The sequence below is a fragment of the Stomoxys calcitrans genome, chromosome 1 (assembly GCF_963082655.1).
Source record: "Stomoxys calcitrans chromosome 1, idStoCalc2.1, whole genome shotgun sequence".
Lineage (NCBI taxonomy): Eukaryota > Metazoa > Arthropoda > Insecta > Diptera > Muscidae > Stomoxys > Stomoxys calcitrans.
Window position 1 is genome coordinate 260,667,854 of NC_081552.1, and position 18,642 is coordinate 260,686,495.

At 41.1% G+C, this 18,642-nt stretch overlaps 1 protein-coding gene across 1 annotated transcript in view; it reads right to left on the reverse strand.

Annotated features, from left to right (window-relative positions):
* The window catches only part of LOC106094329 (cubilin homolog), a 39,768-nt gene extending 22,232 nt beyond the window's left edge, over positions 1 to 17,536 (reverse strand). The window contains exons 1-13 of the mRNA XM_059369303.1: positions 17,189 to 17,536; positions 13,293 to 13,396; positions 12,838 to 13,234; positions 12,544 to 12,780; positions 11,732 to 12,484; positions 11,341 to 11,670; positions 11,119 to 11,281; positions 8,034 to 8,227; positions 7,630 to 7,976; positions 7,446 to 7,582; positions 7,120 to 7,300; positions 5,415 to 7,057; positions 2,091 to 2,173 (exon numbers count right to left, since the gene is read on the reverse strand). Of these exons, the coding sequence (XP_059225286.1) occupies positions 2,091 to 2,173; positions 5,415 to 7,057; positions 7,120 to 7,300; positions 7,446 to 7,582; positions 7,630 to 7,976; positions 8,034 to 8,227; positions 11,119 to 11,281; positions 11,341 to 11,670; positions 11,732 to 12,484; positions 12,544 to 12,780; positions 12,838 to 13,234; positions 13,293 to 13,396; positions 17,189 to 17,404 (4,785 nt within the window). The 5' untranslated portion in view covers positions 17,405 to 17,536. The remainder of the gene's footprint in view (positions 1 to 2,090; positions 2,174 to 5,414; positions 7,058 to 7,119; positions 7,301 to 7,445; positions 7,583 to 7,629; positions 7,977 to 8,033; positions 8,228 to 11,118; positions 11,282 to 11,340; positions 11,671 to 11,731; positions 12,485 to 12,543; positions 12,781 to 12,837; positions 13,235 to 13,292; positions 13,397 to 17,188) is intronic.
* Between the last annotated feature and the right edge of the window lie 1,106 nt (positions 17,537 to 18,642).

Sequence of the window (18,642 nt, forward strand, 5' to 3'; positions counted from 1 at the left end):
CACTTAAGTACCGGTATCTGTTGCACGCGAAAGCCGGGCAATGACAAAGGAAATGCTCCAACATCTCATCATCTTCCCCGCATGCCCTACACATGCTATCACTTGCCGCACCGATTTTACATAAGTGAGCTCGAAGTCCTATGTGTCCCGTCATAATACCAATAACAATACTGAACTCCTTCTTACTTCCTTTCAGTAATAGCCTCGTCTTCTCATAGATCACCCCATAGGATTTTCGCCATCCTACCGACCGCTTCGCTGTTCCACAGGGTTGCATGAGCATTCGTCATCCACGCCCTTAACTCGGACTGCGTCGACCCGAAAGGCTTCGGCTTAAGTTTATTGACGGCAATCCTTTGGCCTTCACCGCCAAATCGTCTGTCCTTTCATTTCCCCTTTACTCCGTTATGGCCCGGCACCCAAACGATGCGAATTTTGCCATCCTCAAAGAAGGCGTTAATCTCCTTCTTACACTGCAAGACTGTTCGTGACCTTACCGTGCTGGTTGTTATTGCCCGTATGGCAATTTTACTGTCCGTAAAGATGTCCACACTCGACGTCCTCGCGTTAGCATTACACCACCTCACGCATTCAGTGATCGCCCGGATCGCTCCGCCTATGTCACAATTTCTCTGAACCTGTTGTATGGTCCTTATGTTGCACTTTTTCTCCATAGCAGTCCACCAAACTACTGAGGCGTAAGTAAGTATTGGTCTAATCACGCTCCTGTAGAGCCAATGGACTATCCTCGGATTCAGGCCCCATTTCAAACCTACGGCCCGCCTACATAGTGCCCAACATCTGTGAGCCTTCTCAGTACGCTCCTGAATGTGACTCTTCCAATTCAGTTTCCTGTCCAAGATCACGACTAAGTATTTGACCTTGTCAGATATCGAAATCGTCTTATTGAGGAAACGTCGTCTTCCTCGTGAACAGTCATATTTCAGTCTTCTCTGGGTTAACATTGAGACCTCTGGGTCTAGCCCAGTCATATGCCATATGCAAGACCCTTTCAGCTCTTTCGGATCATAAAATTGTACTCGCATGATACGATCTTGATGCCTTTAAACAATGCATCCTTCCTTGGGCAGCCTCCTTTTTATACCCACCACAGACGGATGGGGGTATATTCATTTTGTCATTCCGTTTGCAACACATCGTAAGATCCATTTCCGACCCTATAAAGTATATGTATTCTTGATCAGCGTAAAAATCTAAGACGATCTAGACTTGTCCGTCCGTCTCTCCGCCTGTCTGTTGAAATCACGCTACAGTCTTCAAAAATAAACATATTGAGCTGAAACTTTGCACAGATTCTATTTTCGCCGATAAGCAGGTTAAGTTCTAAGATGGGCTATATCGGACTATATCTTGATCCGATCGATCCTCCGATTTAGGGTCTTAGGCCCATAAAAGCCACTTTTATTATCCCATTTTGCTGAAATTTGGGACAGTGAGTTGTGTTAGGCCCTTCGACATCCTCCGTCAATATGGCTCAGATCGGTCCAGATTTGGATATTGCTGCCATATAGACCGATTCTCCAATTTAGGGTCTTAGGCCCATAAAAGCCACTTTTACTATCCCATTTTGCTGAAATTTGGGACAGTGAGTTATCTTAGGCCCTTCGACATCCTCCATCAATATGGCTCAGATCGGTTCAGATTTGGATATAGTTGCCATATAGATCGATCCTCCGATTAAGGGTCTTATGCCCATAAAAGCAAAACTTTATGACTTCGACTGACTTCGACTTTTCGCCCGAACAACAATGATGACGAAAAAAATGCGAAAGCATTCCGTGGAAGTGATACTGAGTTCTTTGTGCGAAATATCAGCGGCATGTCGCAGCGCCAACACAAATTTCGCTTCAATTATTTGGAAAGGAAATTAATTGCTCGCAATCAATTCTGTTACAACGTACTTGCGTTTGTTGTATGGCTTTGTATGACTTTTGTTTGTGTTATGCCGTCCACAGAAATGCGGCATATTTCGTAACCAATTAATAAACAATTTTCGTGCGAATTATGTTAGATCTTTATGTTTCATTACAACTTATTTCTATAGAAAAACTTTAAATATGAGAATTTACCCTTAGACCATAATATTGGCATGCTGAGGCATTTTTTTGACAATTGCAATCCCATTCTACAATATTTATGCTTATTATGGAACCTATAAGCAAAAGACAATTGAAAACGGATATATTGTACGGCCGTGCCGAATTCTATACATAGTAGTTGTTCTGACCAAAATATAATGGGAGATCAAAACTAGAAATCCCATGGATTTTTATACCCACCACCATAGGATCATGGTATACAAATTTAGTTTTTTCATTTGTAACTCTTCGAAACAATGATCTGCGATCCCACAAAGTATGTATTATCTTGATCGTCTCGACATTCTCTCGAGTCGATCTAGCCATGTCCGTCCGTCTGTTGAAATAACCATATGGAGGTCACCGTAGCGCAGAGGTTAGCATGTCTTCGTATGACGCTGAACGTCTGGGTTCGAATACTGGCGAGACCAACAGCGGATAACCACCACCTCGGGCTTATAACCACCTTTCGTCAAAATCCGGTGAAAAATGCATACCTTATCCCCCATAGCAGCTGTATCGAAATATTGGGTTGCCCAAAAAGTAATTGCGGATTTTTTTTAAAGAAGGTAAATGCATTTTTAATAGAACTTAGAATGAGCTTTAATCAAATATACTTTTTTTACACGTTTTTTTCTAAGGCAAGCTAAAAGTAACAGCTGATAACTGACAGATGAAAGAATGCAATTACAGAGTCACATGCTGTGAAAAAATTTGTCAGCGCCGACTATATGAAAAATCCGCAATTACTTTTTGGGCAACTCAATATATTCCGATTTGGACCAAATACTAATAAGTACAAGTCATTGTTCAATTGTGCATAACAAAATATTGGTCTTTTCAGTAGCTATATCTAAAAATAAACCGATCTGAACCATATACGACACGGATGTCGAAGAGCCTAACATAAGTCCCTGTGTCAATTTTCAGTGAAATCTGACCAAGTTGCAGAAAAATGTCGAAGAGCCTAACACAACTCACTGTCCGAAATTTCGGCAGAATTGGAAAATAAATGCGCCTTTTATGGCCCCAAAACCTTAAATTGAGAGATCGGTCTATATGGCAGCTATATTCAGATCTGGACCGATCTGAGCCAAATTGAAGAAGGATGTCGAAGGTCCTAACACAACTCGCTGTCTCAAATTTCATCGACATCGGACAATAAATGCACCTTTTATGGCTACAAAACCAAAATCCAAATCTGGACCGAACTGTGCCATATTGCAGAAGCATGTCAAGGGGCTTAACTTTACTCACTGTCCCAAATTTCGGCGACATGGGACAATAAATGCGCCTTTTATGGGCTCAAAATCTTAAATCGAGAGATAGGTCTATATGGCAGCTATATCCAAATCTGGACCGAACTTTGCCATATTGCAGAAGTACGTCAAGGGGCTTAACTTTACTCACTTTCCCAAATTTCGGCGACAATGAATGCGCCTTTTATGGACCCAAAACCTTAAATCGAGAGATCGGAATATATGGCAGCTATATCCAAATCTGGACCGATCTGTGCCATATTGCAGAAATATGTGGAGGGACTTAACACAACCAACTGTCCCAAATTTCAGCAAAATCGGAGAATAATTGCCCCTTTTATGGGCCTAAGACCCTAAATCAGCGGATCGGTCAATATGGCAGCTATATCCAAATCTGGACCGATCTGGACCAAATTGACGAAGGCCCTAACACAACTTACTGTGCCATATTGCAGAAGTATGTGGAGGGACTTAACACAGCCAACTGTCCCAAATTTCGGCAACATCGGACAATAAATGCCCCTTTTATGGGCTTTAGACCCTAAATCGGAGGTTCGGTCAATATGGCAGCTATATTCAAATCTGGACCGATCTGAGACAAATTAAAGAAGGATGTCGAAGGGCCTAACACAACTCACTGTCCCAAATTTCAGCAAAATCTTATATATAAAATCAATTTGTGTTTGTTTGTATGTTTGTGTGTTCCTTAAAGACGCAGAAATGGCTGAACTGCATAATGCATAATGACCCCGTGGTGAAAACAGGGTAAGATATTTTTTGATATCTGAAGGGGGAGCGGACCCTCCCCCTCACCCTAATTTTCAGAAACGCCAGATCTCGGAGATGGGTGGTGCGATTTAAGCGAAATTTTGTGTGCTCTCATATAGTACCCTAAAAATAAAAAATTTATATAAAAATTTTGGATGGGGTATCTAGGGGGGGCGCCCCACCCTAAAACATACCAAACATACATTTAGACCAATCACGACAATATGGGACTCAAATGAAAGGTATTTAGGATAAGAAAATGTATCTGATATCCAATTGTCGGCCCAAGTGCTAGGGGGACCACCCCAAGCCCCAAAGCACCCCTAAATCGGACATATTTACCGATCATGGCAATATGGGACTCAAATGAAAGGTATTTGCGAGTAGAATACGAATCTGATATCCAAATGTGGGACCACGTTTCTGGGGATCCACCCCTTCCCCAAAACACCCCCCAAACACGACTTATTTACTGACCATGGGAATATGGGGTTTCAATGAAAGGTATTTGAGTGTAGACTTCGAATCTGATATCCAAATATGGGACCAAGTGTTTGGGGGGCCACCTCTCCTTAAAAACATCCCCCAAAGGGATCAAATTTACGACCATGGCAATATGGGGCTTAAATGAAAGGTCTTTGGGAGTAAAGCACGAATTTGATATCAATATTCGGGAAAGCGTCTATGGGGCCACGCCACCCCCTCAACACCACCCAAATAGTAAGTATTTGCTGACTTTCGCAATATGAGGCTCAAATAAGAGGGTTTTTAAAGTGGATCACGAATCCGATATATATTTTCAAGGCCAACACACCGAGTGGCCGCCCATCCCCCAAAACACCCCCCGAGCCGGTCATGTTTGCCGACTATGGAAATATGGGGCTCAAATTGAAGGTATGTGGGAGTAGACCACGTATGTGATATCAACATTAGGGGCCAACTGTCCGGACGTCCCACCGCCCGGCCGAACTTAATGTCTTTTTACTTGTTACCCTTTTTACAATTTTTGATAAACTTTTTGCTGGTAAATTGTGGGTATCACTGGAGATGTGCACATGAGTATCTCATCATTCACCCCTTACGCACTCAATAAGCCAAATTTGGAGATCGATAAGAATACCTGCGTAAATTTGTTTTTTGAGAAGATAACGAGTTTTGGGCTAGTAGGACGGACATAGCTAGGTCGTCTTAGGATGACATGTCTGTCCATCGAGAATATTTGTGGTCTTCATAAGTGTTACAGCCGAAATAACCAAGTTATTCAAATAAAAGCCAAAACGTATCTTACCTTCCGGTACAGAGAACTTCCATGAGCAATATTCCATAGCATTGGCTTTGAGCATACCCGAATCGGCTTCTATATTTCCACCACACATTTTGTAAAATACCAACGAGAAGCGGCTTCCCAATTGTGATGCTACTGTCTCATACATAATGGTTGCGTTATTGCCGCTTAGTTTTATAAAACGTTTGTCTGCACTGCCACAAAAACTCAAAATATCGGAAACTTTTGTGCCTTGATATTCCAGAATCGTGATGGCATTTTGTGTGCAATCGGAGTAGGCGAGTTCAATATCACTAAAGTGGGCAATAATTTCGAGGGCGTCTGGCATCTTCAATTCCCACCGACAGCTGTGGCTGTGTGTAGAGTTGTGTGGATAATTGGGCGAAGTGATGATGCTGTAATGGGATATTAGTTCACCACCGCATGAGGCTTCCTTGGTGCGGTACATGGCCTTAAAGAAGTTGTGATTGAAGTTTGAAGTTTCACTTCTGTAATCTATATAAAGGTGATTCATGGTTGATGTCACCATGTGAGCAGATTGTAGACTGGGACATTGAACCAAGAGACTGGATGGGGAGTACTGTGTATCCTTAACTGTCAAACCATTACGGTTGCAATCAAAACTATCACCAATATCCGCTTGGAACTCTAGCAGAGTGAAAACGATCTGCTTGCCCGCAGGCACTTCTATGTTCCATTGGCAATGTACAACGCCACTGTAGGGATAATTTGGAGATTTTATGCTGCCAAATTCTTGCGTCAATTCTGCTCCACATCCCAATTGGGAATATTCGGCGCGGAATCCATTTTTGCTGTGGGAATAATCGCTTACAAAATGCAAACTCAAGTAATTGCCTTCGCCGGTTATGGGCTCCGGTATTCGAGAACAAATGCGATATGTTTTCAAAAGATCTGTACTTTGCCAATCCTGAACCTCCACATAATCATGGGCGCACTCATCCACATCATTCGTTGAGAGTTCCAAGCTTAAGTGAGAAAAGGCCAGCTGAATTTTATTCTTCGGTCCAGCCAATATGACCCATTTGCAGTTTAGCAACTCCGGATAGGGTTCGGGGAAATTAGGAGATTCAATGATGCCTCTTGGCAGATTCAGCGTCATGTTGCAATTAGTCTCATAGTCCACCATAAACTCGGGCCTATGTAAGCTGTAGTTGTTGAGGTTATAAACAATCAAGACCTGATTGGAAGCTGAGGAAACCTCCAATAGAGAGGAACAGTTGAAGGGTAATAAGCTTTTCTGAGCGTTAGAGCCATCATACATCTGAAGGCTATAGTGTCGGCAAGCATCAGAGCTCTCTGAGGAGGAGGAGGAGGTCACCTTCAGGCGTATGCCAGAACCCTGGGCCACATTAATTAACCAATCACAAGTGGTGCTGCCTTCGGCGTTGTTTTTACTCATTGCCAGTTCGTCCATATGGGGCGTGTGTATGGATCCCTTATAGGATGTTAACTTTCCGCCGCATCCTGTCTGGGTTTGTTGCCAATTCAAGTGAAAACCTCTCCCCTCAACAGAACTGTCCGAAGTGAATTTCAAATATAGACTGTTGCCAAAAGAGGGTATGCGCGTGGTAATTTGGTCACCACAATAGCGTCCAATTAGAGGAGAGTTGGAAAATTGACCATTCCTGTGTGGAATACCAAAGAAATGGAAAATCACTGACACCCGTCTAAGTTTGATGTTCTTTACCTAATCTCCAGAAAATCACCCGCACAATCTGGCTCTAGAGTGAAATTTTGCACTTTTAGTTCTATTTTGGAGCCAAGTGGTGCTGTTATGATCCAAACGCACTGCAAATCTGCGCCATACGAACTGGGCCAATTGGGACTTTTTATGGCACCGTATAGCCAATTGAATGAGCCGCCACAATCTGCAATCGAAACGATTAAAGGTGAAGAATTTTTTTCAATCGTAAGTTTAAATTAGTGATGGGTAATGCGACACACCCATAAAGACATAGGCTTAGCAATAAGGTGCATATATGTTAATGTGCCCATCACTGGGTGAAATCCTACCTTCGGAATTATTTTGAAACTCATATGATGCATTTATAAACAAAGAAAGGGGACTGGCAATTATGGTAATCAAATTGAATGGAAATGTCTCATTGACACGATGATGGCGACTTGTAATGCTGTAATGCAAACCATATCTTCAATATTTATGGAGCTTGGATTTAGTTTTTAGAAAGATACTCACTTTCTTAACAAAAACGAGGAACCATCCGACATATTCCCATATATCTGTGTCGTTGGCAAATCATTGCCTTTATAATAAAAGAACTGTAAATGGATGCTCTTCCCCTCAGGTGCTTCAAAAATAAATTTACATTGAGTGCTGGCCATGAAATGCCCAAATGTTCCCTGCATCTCGGTGTGAACACCGCCACAAACATCCGCATCGAAAGAGTATTGCAGGCGGAAACCACCTGCCTTTCCGGTATTATGGCCTACATGAAATACAATGACCATTTTATTCAACTCCGAAATAATTTCCATGGGAGTAGCCTTGTAATAGCGTCGTCTTTCAGATTCTGAGAGATATACCTTGAATGTTAAATAGTTGTTAAAATAGAGCTGGATAAGTAAAGAGGTTCCACTTACCTCCAGATATGTTTGGGATTCATTGGCACTATGTTTAGTTGCAATAAAAAATATATCCGTGAAATTAGCGCGTACCACCTGGTTCACTGGTCCATATATACGGTAAGTACAGGTGATTTGTTCTGCATATGCTTTGGGATAGTGGGGAGTGGTAATGATACCAGACTCAGATCCAGAGTAAACGAATTCACACACTAAAGGAAAAAGATATAAACAAAAAACGGGTAAAAAGGCGTTAAGTTTGGCCGGGCCGAACTTTGGATACCCACCAAAGTACCGATCTTCTCGGAAATATATGTAGACCACCTTTCATTCCGAAACTCGACCGATCTGGACCCAATTTACAAAGGAAGTCGAAGGGCTTGACACAACTCACTGTCCCAAATTTCATCAAAATCGGATAATAAATGTGACTTTTATGGGCCCGAAACCCTAAATTGAGAAATCGGTCTGTATTACGGAAGTATGTCGAGGGGCCTAACCTAACTCACTGTCCCAAATTTCAGCGACATTGGACAATAAATGCGCCTTTTATGGGCCCAAAGCCTAAAATCGAGAGATCGGCCTATATGGCAGCTATATCCAAACCTAAACCGATCTGTGCCAAGTTACAGAAGTATGTCGAGGGGCTCAACCTAACTCACTGTCCCAACTTTCGGCGATATAGGACAATGAATGCGCCTTTTATGGGCCCAAAACCTTAAATCGAGAAATCGGTCTATATGGCAGCTATATCCAAACCTGAACCGATCAGGGCCAAATTGAAGAATGACTTCGAAGAGCCTAACTGAACTCACTGTCTCAAATTTCAGTGACATCGGATAATAAATGCGCCTTTTATGGGCTCAAAGCCCTGAGTCGAGAGATCGGTCTATATGGGAGCTATATCCAAATCTAGACCGATTTGGAGAAATATGTCGAAGGGCCTAAGACAACTCACTGCCCCAAAGTTCAGCAAAATCGGATAATAAATATGACTTTTATTGGATCAGAGACCCTTAATCGGAGGATCGCTCTATATGGCAGCTATATCTAAATCTGAACCGATCTGGGCCAAATTAACGAAGAATGCCGTAGGCCCTAACACAACTCACTGTCCCAAATTTCAGCAAAATCGGATAATAAATGTGGCTTTTATGGGGTTAAGACCCTAATTCGGAGGATCGGTCTATTTGGCAGCTATATCCAAATCTGAACCGATCAGGGCAAAATTAAAGAAAAATGGCGAAGGCCCTAACACAACTCTCTGCCCCAAATTTCAGCAAAATCGGATAATAAATGTGGCTTTTATGGGGCTAACACCTTAAATCGGAGGATCGGTCTATATGGCAGTTATATCCAAATCTGGACCGATCTGAGCCAAATTTAAGAAGGATGTCGAAGGGCCTAACACATTTCTCTGTCCCAAATTTCATCAAAATCGGTTAATAAATGTGGCTTTTATGGTTCTAAGACCCTAAATCGGAGGATCGGTCTATATGGCAGCTATATCCAAATCTGAACCGTTCTGGGCCAAATTAAAGAAGAATGTCGAAGGGCCTAACACAACTCACTGTCCCAAATTTCATCAAAATCGGATAATAAATGTGACTTTTATGGGCCTAAGACCCTAAATCGGAGGACCGCTCTATATGGCAGCTATATCCAAATCTAGACCGATCTGGGCCAAATTAATGGAGAATATCGAAAGTCCTTACACAACTCTCTGCCCCAAATTTCATCAAAATCGGATAATAAATGTGGCTTTTATGGGGTTAAGACCCTAATTCGGAGGATCGGTCTATTTGGCAGCTATATCCAAATCTGAACCGATCAGGGCAAAATTAAAGAAAAATGGCGAAGGCCCTAACACAACTCTCTGCCCCAAATTTCATCAAAATCGGATAATAAATGTGGCTTTTATGGGGTTAAGACCCTAATTCGGAGGATCGGTCTATTTGGCAGCTATATCCAAATCTGAACCGATCAGGGCAAAATTAAAGAAAAATGGCGAAGGCCCTAACACAACTCTCTGCCCCAAATTTCAGCAAAATCGGATAATAAATGTGGCTTTTATGGGGCTAACACCTTAAATCGGAGGATCGGTCTATATGGCAGCTATAACCAAATCTGGACCTATTTGGGCCATATTGAAAAAAGATGTCGAAGGGCCTAAGGCAACTCACTGTAACAAATTTCATCAAAATCGGATAATAAATATGACTTTTATTGGACCTGAGACCCTAAATCGGAGGATCGCTCTATATGGCAGCTATATCCAAATCTGAACCGATCTGGACCAAATTAAAGAAAGATGGCGAAGGGCCTAAGACAACTCACTGCCCCAAATTTCATTAAAATCAGAAGATAAATGTGGCTTTTATGGGCCTAAGACCCTAAAACGGTGGATCGGTCTATATGGGGCCAATATGAAGATATATCCCAACTTCGAACTTTACCTGCTTATGGACAAAAAAAGAATCTGTGCAAACTGATTTCAACAGACAGACGAACGGACATGGCAAGATGGTTTTAGATTTTTTCGCTGATCAAGAATGTGTTGGAATGACTAAATGAATATACCCCCATCCTTCGGTGCTGGGTATAACAAGGCCTTTTATAGCCTCAAGACCATAGATCTGAAGATTGGTGTATATGGTAAGATCTGGTCGAATAAACTCTAAAGCAAATGCTTCTGGTTGCTGGCAAACAATGTAATGAGCAGTCAATTAAACAAATTTCTAGATATACCAGTGCGACCTTGGTAACACTTCGTTCTAGCTACCCTGCAGAACAGTCATTTGACTATTTATCTCCTTGGAGGAAAAAAAAAGTATAGAACGTCTACTTTGTTCAGGTTCCTCATTAGCAAACAGATGGAGTTTTACCATAGGTTCCAGTATCTTGTCTTGCCTTTGTCTGATATAGAGGAACATGGAAGTCATCCTAGATCTTAGAAGACATTTACTGAGAGAGTCTGATTAGTACTTACTTACACTATAACCTAACCTGTATGATTGTAATAGTCTTGGGTCTACCTGTTTCATTTGCCCTCATTGTACTCAATGCGAAACGTGCTTACTCCTCGTGTGACTGTGTTGCTTACCTCGTGTATACTTCGCCTTAAAGGACCTTTGGTTACTACCTCCGGATAGTTTATTCATATACCGAATAAGAATAAAATTAGAGAAAGATTTAACTGATGTCTGGATGTGGCCACCACAGTTTATAGCCAGTCTTGAGTCTTCATCAGTTCTGCCATCGAATATCTTAAAAAATAAATAACGAAGGTTATGGCTAGGTGTTGATATGCTTCAACGATTGCTACCTCAATGCTGTTCAAATTGCAATTTTCCAGTTCAAAGAGCTTTTCATTTTCAAACTCCAAATGTATTTGGGTGTTTGATGGTTGCTGTATTAGGTAGAGACAAATGGCTGCTTCACCATATACAGGCCCTGCAACCAGGCCGGTAGCTTCCGTAAATATGCCCCCACAATGAGGCTTGGCCGACTCAACTTCATAATGTAATTGAAACGAGCTGTCCGAGCCGTGTTGATCGGTATGGAAATGTAGCTTGAGTTTATTTGTTGATGTTGTGAGATGCTCAGAGGATGTGGATTTACAATATTCCCTTAACAGCAAGTCACCATCGTAAATCTAGAAACATTGCAAACGGATCAACTTAGACGGATCTCTGTTGTAAATCGTAACCGCTTACCTTAAAGGTATCTCCTCCACAATTGGCCACTGAACCCATGCTGATGTCAAACAACCTTAAAGCAAACCGATATCCAAAGGGGGCCGAAAGCTCCCATTCGCACTCTCGATGGGCTGGCATTTTGCCTGGATATCCAGGGGACCGAAGTATGCCCTCATCTCTGAAACTGACTTCTTGAATGTCACCACACACATGGGGCTGCGAATGCCAGGTCATATGGAAACCTGGTCTATTGGTGGCATTATCCGAACGAAACCAGAAGAACAAGGTATGCTGTGAGGACAATATGTTGCCTCCCAATGGCAAATCCTTGCCACAAAAGCGCCCTATCAACTGCGAAGCCAAAGAAGATCCATCGTGTATTTGCAACCAATCGCGACTGCACTCAGGATCCTCCTCCAGGTCGAACGATGTGAAAGTTAAATTCAAAACTTGTGTGGGCAGAGTGCGTACTAACCAAGCACATCTCTCATCTGGGGCGTACTCTGTGGCGCCGTCGGTGGGATAGGTGAGTTCCCCCATGGGTTTTCGCTGAATGGTAGAACAAACGCTGCGCACAACTTCGCAGCGTTTTCCTGTGCTGCCACGTTGACAAGCACATTTGAAGGTTTGATTCGATTGAGTTTTGCAAGATCCTCCATTTTCACATGGATTGGGATGGCAGTTGTCGGCAGTCTCGCATAAGGCTCCAGAATAGCCATCTGGACATAGGCAGCTGGTGCCACGACCTCGAGTCAAACAAGTGCCATTATTCTGAGAGCAAGCATGTGGTAAAGAAAAAATTAGCATCGAAGTTGGTGGCAAGTACCTACCTGGCATATATGTTGCTCACACCCATCGAATAAGGGATTTCTGCGGCATCCCTCTGGTCCAAAGCCATGACCAAACATACCGTGAGGACACGTGCAAGTGACCACATTAGAAATTAACTCACACTTGGCTTGGGCATAGCAAATATTTTCCACATCGCAAGAATTTGTAGGAGCCAACTCACAGGAATGACCATCTCCCACCCAACCCAGGGGACATTGACCACAGTGATAGGAACCCTCCACAAAGAGATTTTTTTTTTTTAATTTGCATACAACCTAAAGAGACTTTTTTACCTCTGTATTTATGCAACGAACTTTGGGCTGTAGACTGCATCCGCCATTATTTGTAGCACATTCATCGATGTCCTGGCAAGTCATACCATTGCCTGTGTATCCAGGGGGACAGAGGCCACATTTAAAACTCCCCGGTAAGTTGATACATTCAGCATGGCAAGGATTTTTGGATGCCTCACATTCATCGACATCGACCTCGCATGCCAAGGAGGCGGTAGAATTCACCGCAGCTGTTGTGTTTTGAGTCCAACCCTGATCACATATGCAAGTGTAACCCTGATGATTGTTGGCCGGCACACAGATGCCATGACCACAAAATTCTGCTGATTCTGATTGTTGGCAAATGACAGCTCGTAAACGGCAATGGGTTCCTGTGAATCCCTTGGAGCAATTGCATCTGAAATTGGAGGATTTCAAAGATCTCCTAAAATTCAAATGCAATTTTTATTGCTTACTTGTAGCCACCAGGAGTGTTGGTGCATATGGCGTTATTCTGACATCCGGAATCTGAGCCAGCCCAAAGATAGCATTCATCGATATCTTCTTGACAGGATTTACCCTAGAGAAATTTGACAGAGTTTCAATATTTTGCAAATATTCAACAATAAGATAAATTTTTCTTTATCCACCATAGGATGGGGGTGTATAAATTTCGTCCTTCTGTTTGTAACTCCGCGAAATATTCGTCTAAGGCCACCCAAAAAAATATATATGTCTGTTCGTCCGTCTGTCCGTCCATCCATCTGTCTGTCTGTCGAAAGCACGCTAACTTTCGAAGGAGTAAAGCTAGCCGCTTGAAATTTTGCACAAATTGCATTGTATTAGTGTAGGGCGGTTGGAATTGTACATGGGTCAAATCGGTCCATGTTTTGATATAGCTGCCATATAAACCGATCTTGGGTCTTGACTTCTTGAGCCTCTAGAGGGCGCAATTCTTATCCGATTTGGCTGCAATTTTGCATGAGGTGTTTTATTATGACTTCTAACAACTGTTGTGAGTATGGTTGAAATCAGCCCATAACCTGATATAGCTGCCATATAAACCGATCTGGGGTCTTGAATTCTTGAGCCTCTAGAGGGCGCAATTCTCATCCGATTTGGCTGAAATTTTGCATGAGGTGCTTTGTTATGACTTCCACAACTGTGCAGAGTATGGTTTAAATCGGTCTATAACTTGATATAGCTGCCATATAAACCGATCTGGGATCTTGACTTCTTGAGCCTCTAGAGGGCGCAATTATTATCCGATTTGGCTGGAATTTTGCATGAGGTACTATTTTATAACTTCCAATAACTGTGCAGAGTATGGTTTAACCTGATATAGGTGCCATATAAACCGATCTGGGATCTTGACTTCTTGAGCCACTAGAGGGCGCAAGTTTAATCCGATTTGGCTGACATTTTGTACAACGGCTTTTCTCATAACCTTTAACATACGTGTCGAATATGGTATGAATGGGTTTATAGCCTAATACAGCTCCCCTATAAACCGATCTCCCTATTTTATTTCTTCAGCCCCTAAAGTGCGCAATTTTTACTAGATTTGGCTGAAATTTTACACAATGACTTCTACTATGGTCTCCTATATTCACTTCAATTATGGTCCGAAATGAACCATAACTAGATATTGTTCCAATAACATAGCAATTCTTTTCTTTTATCCTTTGTTTGCCTTAAAAGAGATACCGTGGCAAGAGCTCGTCAAATGCGATCCATGGTGAAGGGTATATAAGATTCGGCCTGGCCGAACGCTTTTACTTGTTATACCCTACACCACCACTGTGGTCGATTTAGCCATGTCTGTTTGTGAGGCCATGTATTTTTGTAATCAAAGTGCAGGTCGTATTTGTTGTCCAATCATGACGAAATTTTGCACATGTCGCTTCTTTGGCCCAAGGACGCACGCTATTGATTCTGGTAAAAATCGGTACAGAATTAGATATAGCTCCCATATATATGTATCGCCCGATTTGTAATTAAATGGCCGTAGTAACTACAATTTTCAACCGATCTGCACAAAATTTGGCACGGATTGTTTTGTTACTAATCCTAACATAATTGCGAAATTACATCAAAATCGGTTCAGATTTACATATAGCTCCCATATATATGTACAGCCCGATTTGCACTTATATAGACGTAAATGCTATAGTTTTCAACCGATCTGCACAAAATTTGACAAGGGTTGTTTTTTTGTTGATCCTAATATACTGAAGAATTTCATCAAAATCGGTTCAGATTTAGATATAGCTCCCATATATATGTATCGCCCGATTTGTGCTTAAATGGTCGTAGTAGCTACAATTTTAAACCGATCTGCACAAAATTTGGCACGGATTGTTTTGTTACTTATTTTAACATCACTGCAATATTTCATCTAAATCGGTTCAGATTTAAATATAGCTTCCATATATATGTATCCCCCGATTTGCACTTAAATTGCCGTAGTAAGAACAATTTTCAACCGATCTGCACAAAATTCGGCACGGACTTTTTTGTTACTGATCTTAACATAACTGCAAAATTTTATCGAAATCGGTTCAGATTTAGATATAGCTCCCATATATATGTATCGGCCGATTTGTGCTTAAATGGTCGTAGTAGCTACAATTTTCAACCTATCTGCACAAAATTTGGCAAGGACTGTTTTCTTGCTGATCTTTACACAACTACAAAATTTCATCGTAATCGGTTCAGATTTAGATATAGCTTCCATGTATATGTATCGGCCGATTTGTGCTTAAATGGTCGTAGTAACTAAAATTTTCAACCGATCTACACAAAATTCGGTACGGACTGTTTTGTTATTGATCTTAGCATATCTGCGAGATTTCACCAAAATCGGTTCAGATTTAGATATAGCTCCCATATATATGTATCGCCCGATTTGCACTTATTAGGCTGTAATAAACAAAATTTGTAACCGATCTGTTCAAAAGTCGGTTCAAATTTTGATATAGCTCTCGTTTACATATATATTTATACATTTCCCGAATTTATAATTGTAGGTATGTATGGTATTACAATGTATAGTCGGCTCCGCCCGACTTTTGCCTTTCCTTACTGGTTAAAAATGAATTTCGTCTGCGTCTCGCATAAAAAAAGCAGTCAGTCCCTGAGGATGATTATCGGTGAATATCGAAATATTGGAAAGAACAAATAAAATATTGTAAATAAAAAACAAGTAAGAGCGTGCTAAGTTCGGCCGGGCCGAATCTAATATACCCTCCCCCATTGATCGCATTTGTCGAGTTTTATGCGCGGTATCTCATTTTAGACAAACATAGATATTGAATAAGAACTGTTATACTATTGGAGCTATATCAAGTTATAGTCCGATACAGAACACAAATGAATGCTGAACATTGTAGAAAGCATTGTTCAATATTTCAGTTCATTCGGATAAGAATTGCGTCTTGTAGGGGCTCAAGAAGCAAAATCGGGAGATAGGTTTATATGGGAGCTGTATCAAGCTATTGATCGATTCAGACTATATTAAACACGTATGTTGAAAGTCATGAGAGAAACCGTTGTACAAAATTTCAGCCAAATCGGATACGAATTGGGCGTTTTATTGGCTCAAGAAGTCAAGATCTCAGATCGGCTTATATGACAGCTATACCAGATTATGAACCGATTTAAGTCATACCTAGCGTAGTTGTTGGAAGTGCTACCAAAACACTACGTGAATAATTTCAATAAAATCGGACGAGAATTGCGCCTTCTAGAGGCTCAAGAAGTCAAGACCCAAGATCGGTTTATGTGGCAGCTACATCAAAACATGGACCGAATCGGTCCATTTACAATACCAACCAACCTACACTAATAACAAGTATTTGTGAAAAATTTCAAGCGGCTAGCTTTACTCCTTCGAAAGTTAGCGTGCTTTCGACAGACAGACGGACGGACGGACGGACAGACGGACGGACATGGTTAGATCGACTTAAAATGACATGACGATCTAAAATATATTGGGTTGCCCAAAAAGTAATTGCGGATTTTTCATATAGTCGGCGTTGACAAATTTTTTCACAGCTTGTGACTCTGTAATTGCATTCTTTCTTCTGTCAGTTATCAGTTGTTACTTTTAGCTTGCTTTAGAAAAAAAGTGTAAAAAAAGTATATTTGATTAAAGTTCATTCTTAATTTAATTAAAAATGCATTTACTTTCTTTTAAAAAATCCGCAATTACTTTTTGGACAACCAATATATACTTTATGGGGTCCTAGACGCATATTTCGAGGTATTACTAACAGAATGACGAAATTAGTATACCCCCATCCTATTGTGTAGGGTATAACAATACAACAATTTTTAAAACAACAGCTTACAAAAAAACATTTCCACTTACTTTCCATCCCTCAGGGCATTCACAATGATAGTTCTTATACCCATCAAAACAAGTTCCTCCATTTTCACAAGGATTTCTACCCCCAGCACATTCGTCCCTGCCCAAGTACACTTCCAAAGCCAAAAGACGACCTTCCAAACGTCTTAAACGTATCAAATGCCTTGATACCACATTGGTTTGTAATGCATATTGTGAACGATTTCGAAATGAGGACATGAGTTGGGATAAACGATCGATGTCATTGCGCAAAGAATTTAACTCATCATGAAACTCTTTTGATGTGGGCCTAAGCAAAGGAGTTATGTTGGGATCATCCAATTTATTAGGATTTTGGTGTTGTTGAATGTTCATCAAAACATTGGTATTGTTGATCAGCAGTGATGATCCATGATTTAAACGTAAGCTGATGTTGCAATCTAAGGCTGCTTGAATGATGATGTCACCTTTTTTAGCCTCCACTCTGGGTTGAGTATGCAACTCAGCCCCAATGACACCAGTGGCTAAAGTAAACACCACTAAGATATAACACTTATTTGGAAAGGACATTCTTTTATTTTTCATTTAAGGTATTTTTCTTTCCTTTCTAAAAATATCCGTTTTGTGGGAAAACACCCATAAATGTTGTGTTAAAATTTGTTTGCAGCACTCTTTGGTTTCACTTTTATTTTTGTAAATCTTCGTTATTACCAGTTTCAAACTCAAAATTGCACTTTGAGTATTTTTGCAGCATTCACTTGTATTTATATGAAAAGGGGCGTATATTTTCCCATGAATTATACTGCAAAATATTTTTTATACCCTCCACCAAAGGATGGGGGTATACTAAATTCGTCATTCTGTTTGTAACTCCTCGAAATATGCGTCTAAGGCCCCATAAAGTATATATATTCTAGATCGTCATGCCATTTGCCATTTCTGACCGTCTGTCCGTCCGTCTTCCGCCCGTCCGTCCGTCTGTTTATCGAAAGCACGCTAACTTTCGAAGGAGTAAAGCTATCCGCTTAAAGTTTTGCACACATACTTCTTATTAGTGTAGGTCGGTTGGGATTGTAAATGGGTCATATCGGTCCATGTTTTGATATAGCTGTCATATAAACCGATCTGGGGTCTTGACTTTTTGAGCCACTAGAGTGCGAAATTCCTATCTGATTTGGCTGAAATTTTGCACGAGGTATTTTGTTATGATTTCCAAATACTGTGTTGAGTATGGTTTAAATCGGTCCATAACCTGATATAGCTGTCATATAAACCGATCTGGGGTCTTGACTTCTTGAGCCACTAGAGGACGCAATTCCTATCCGATTTGGCTGAAATAGTTTGTTATGATTTCCAACAACTGTGTTGAGTATGGTTTAAATCGGTCCTTAACCTAATATAGCTGTCATATAAACCGATCTGGGGTCTTGACTTCTTGAGCCACTAGAGGACGCAATTCTTATCCGATTTTGCTGAAA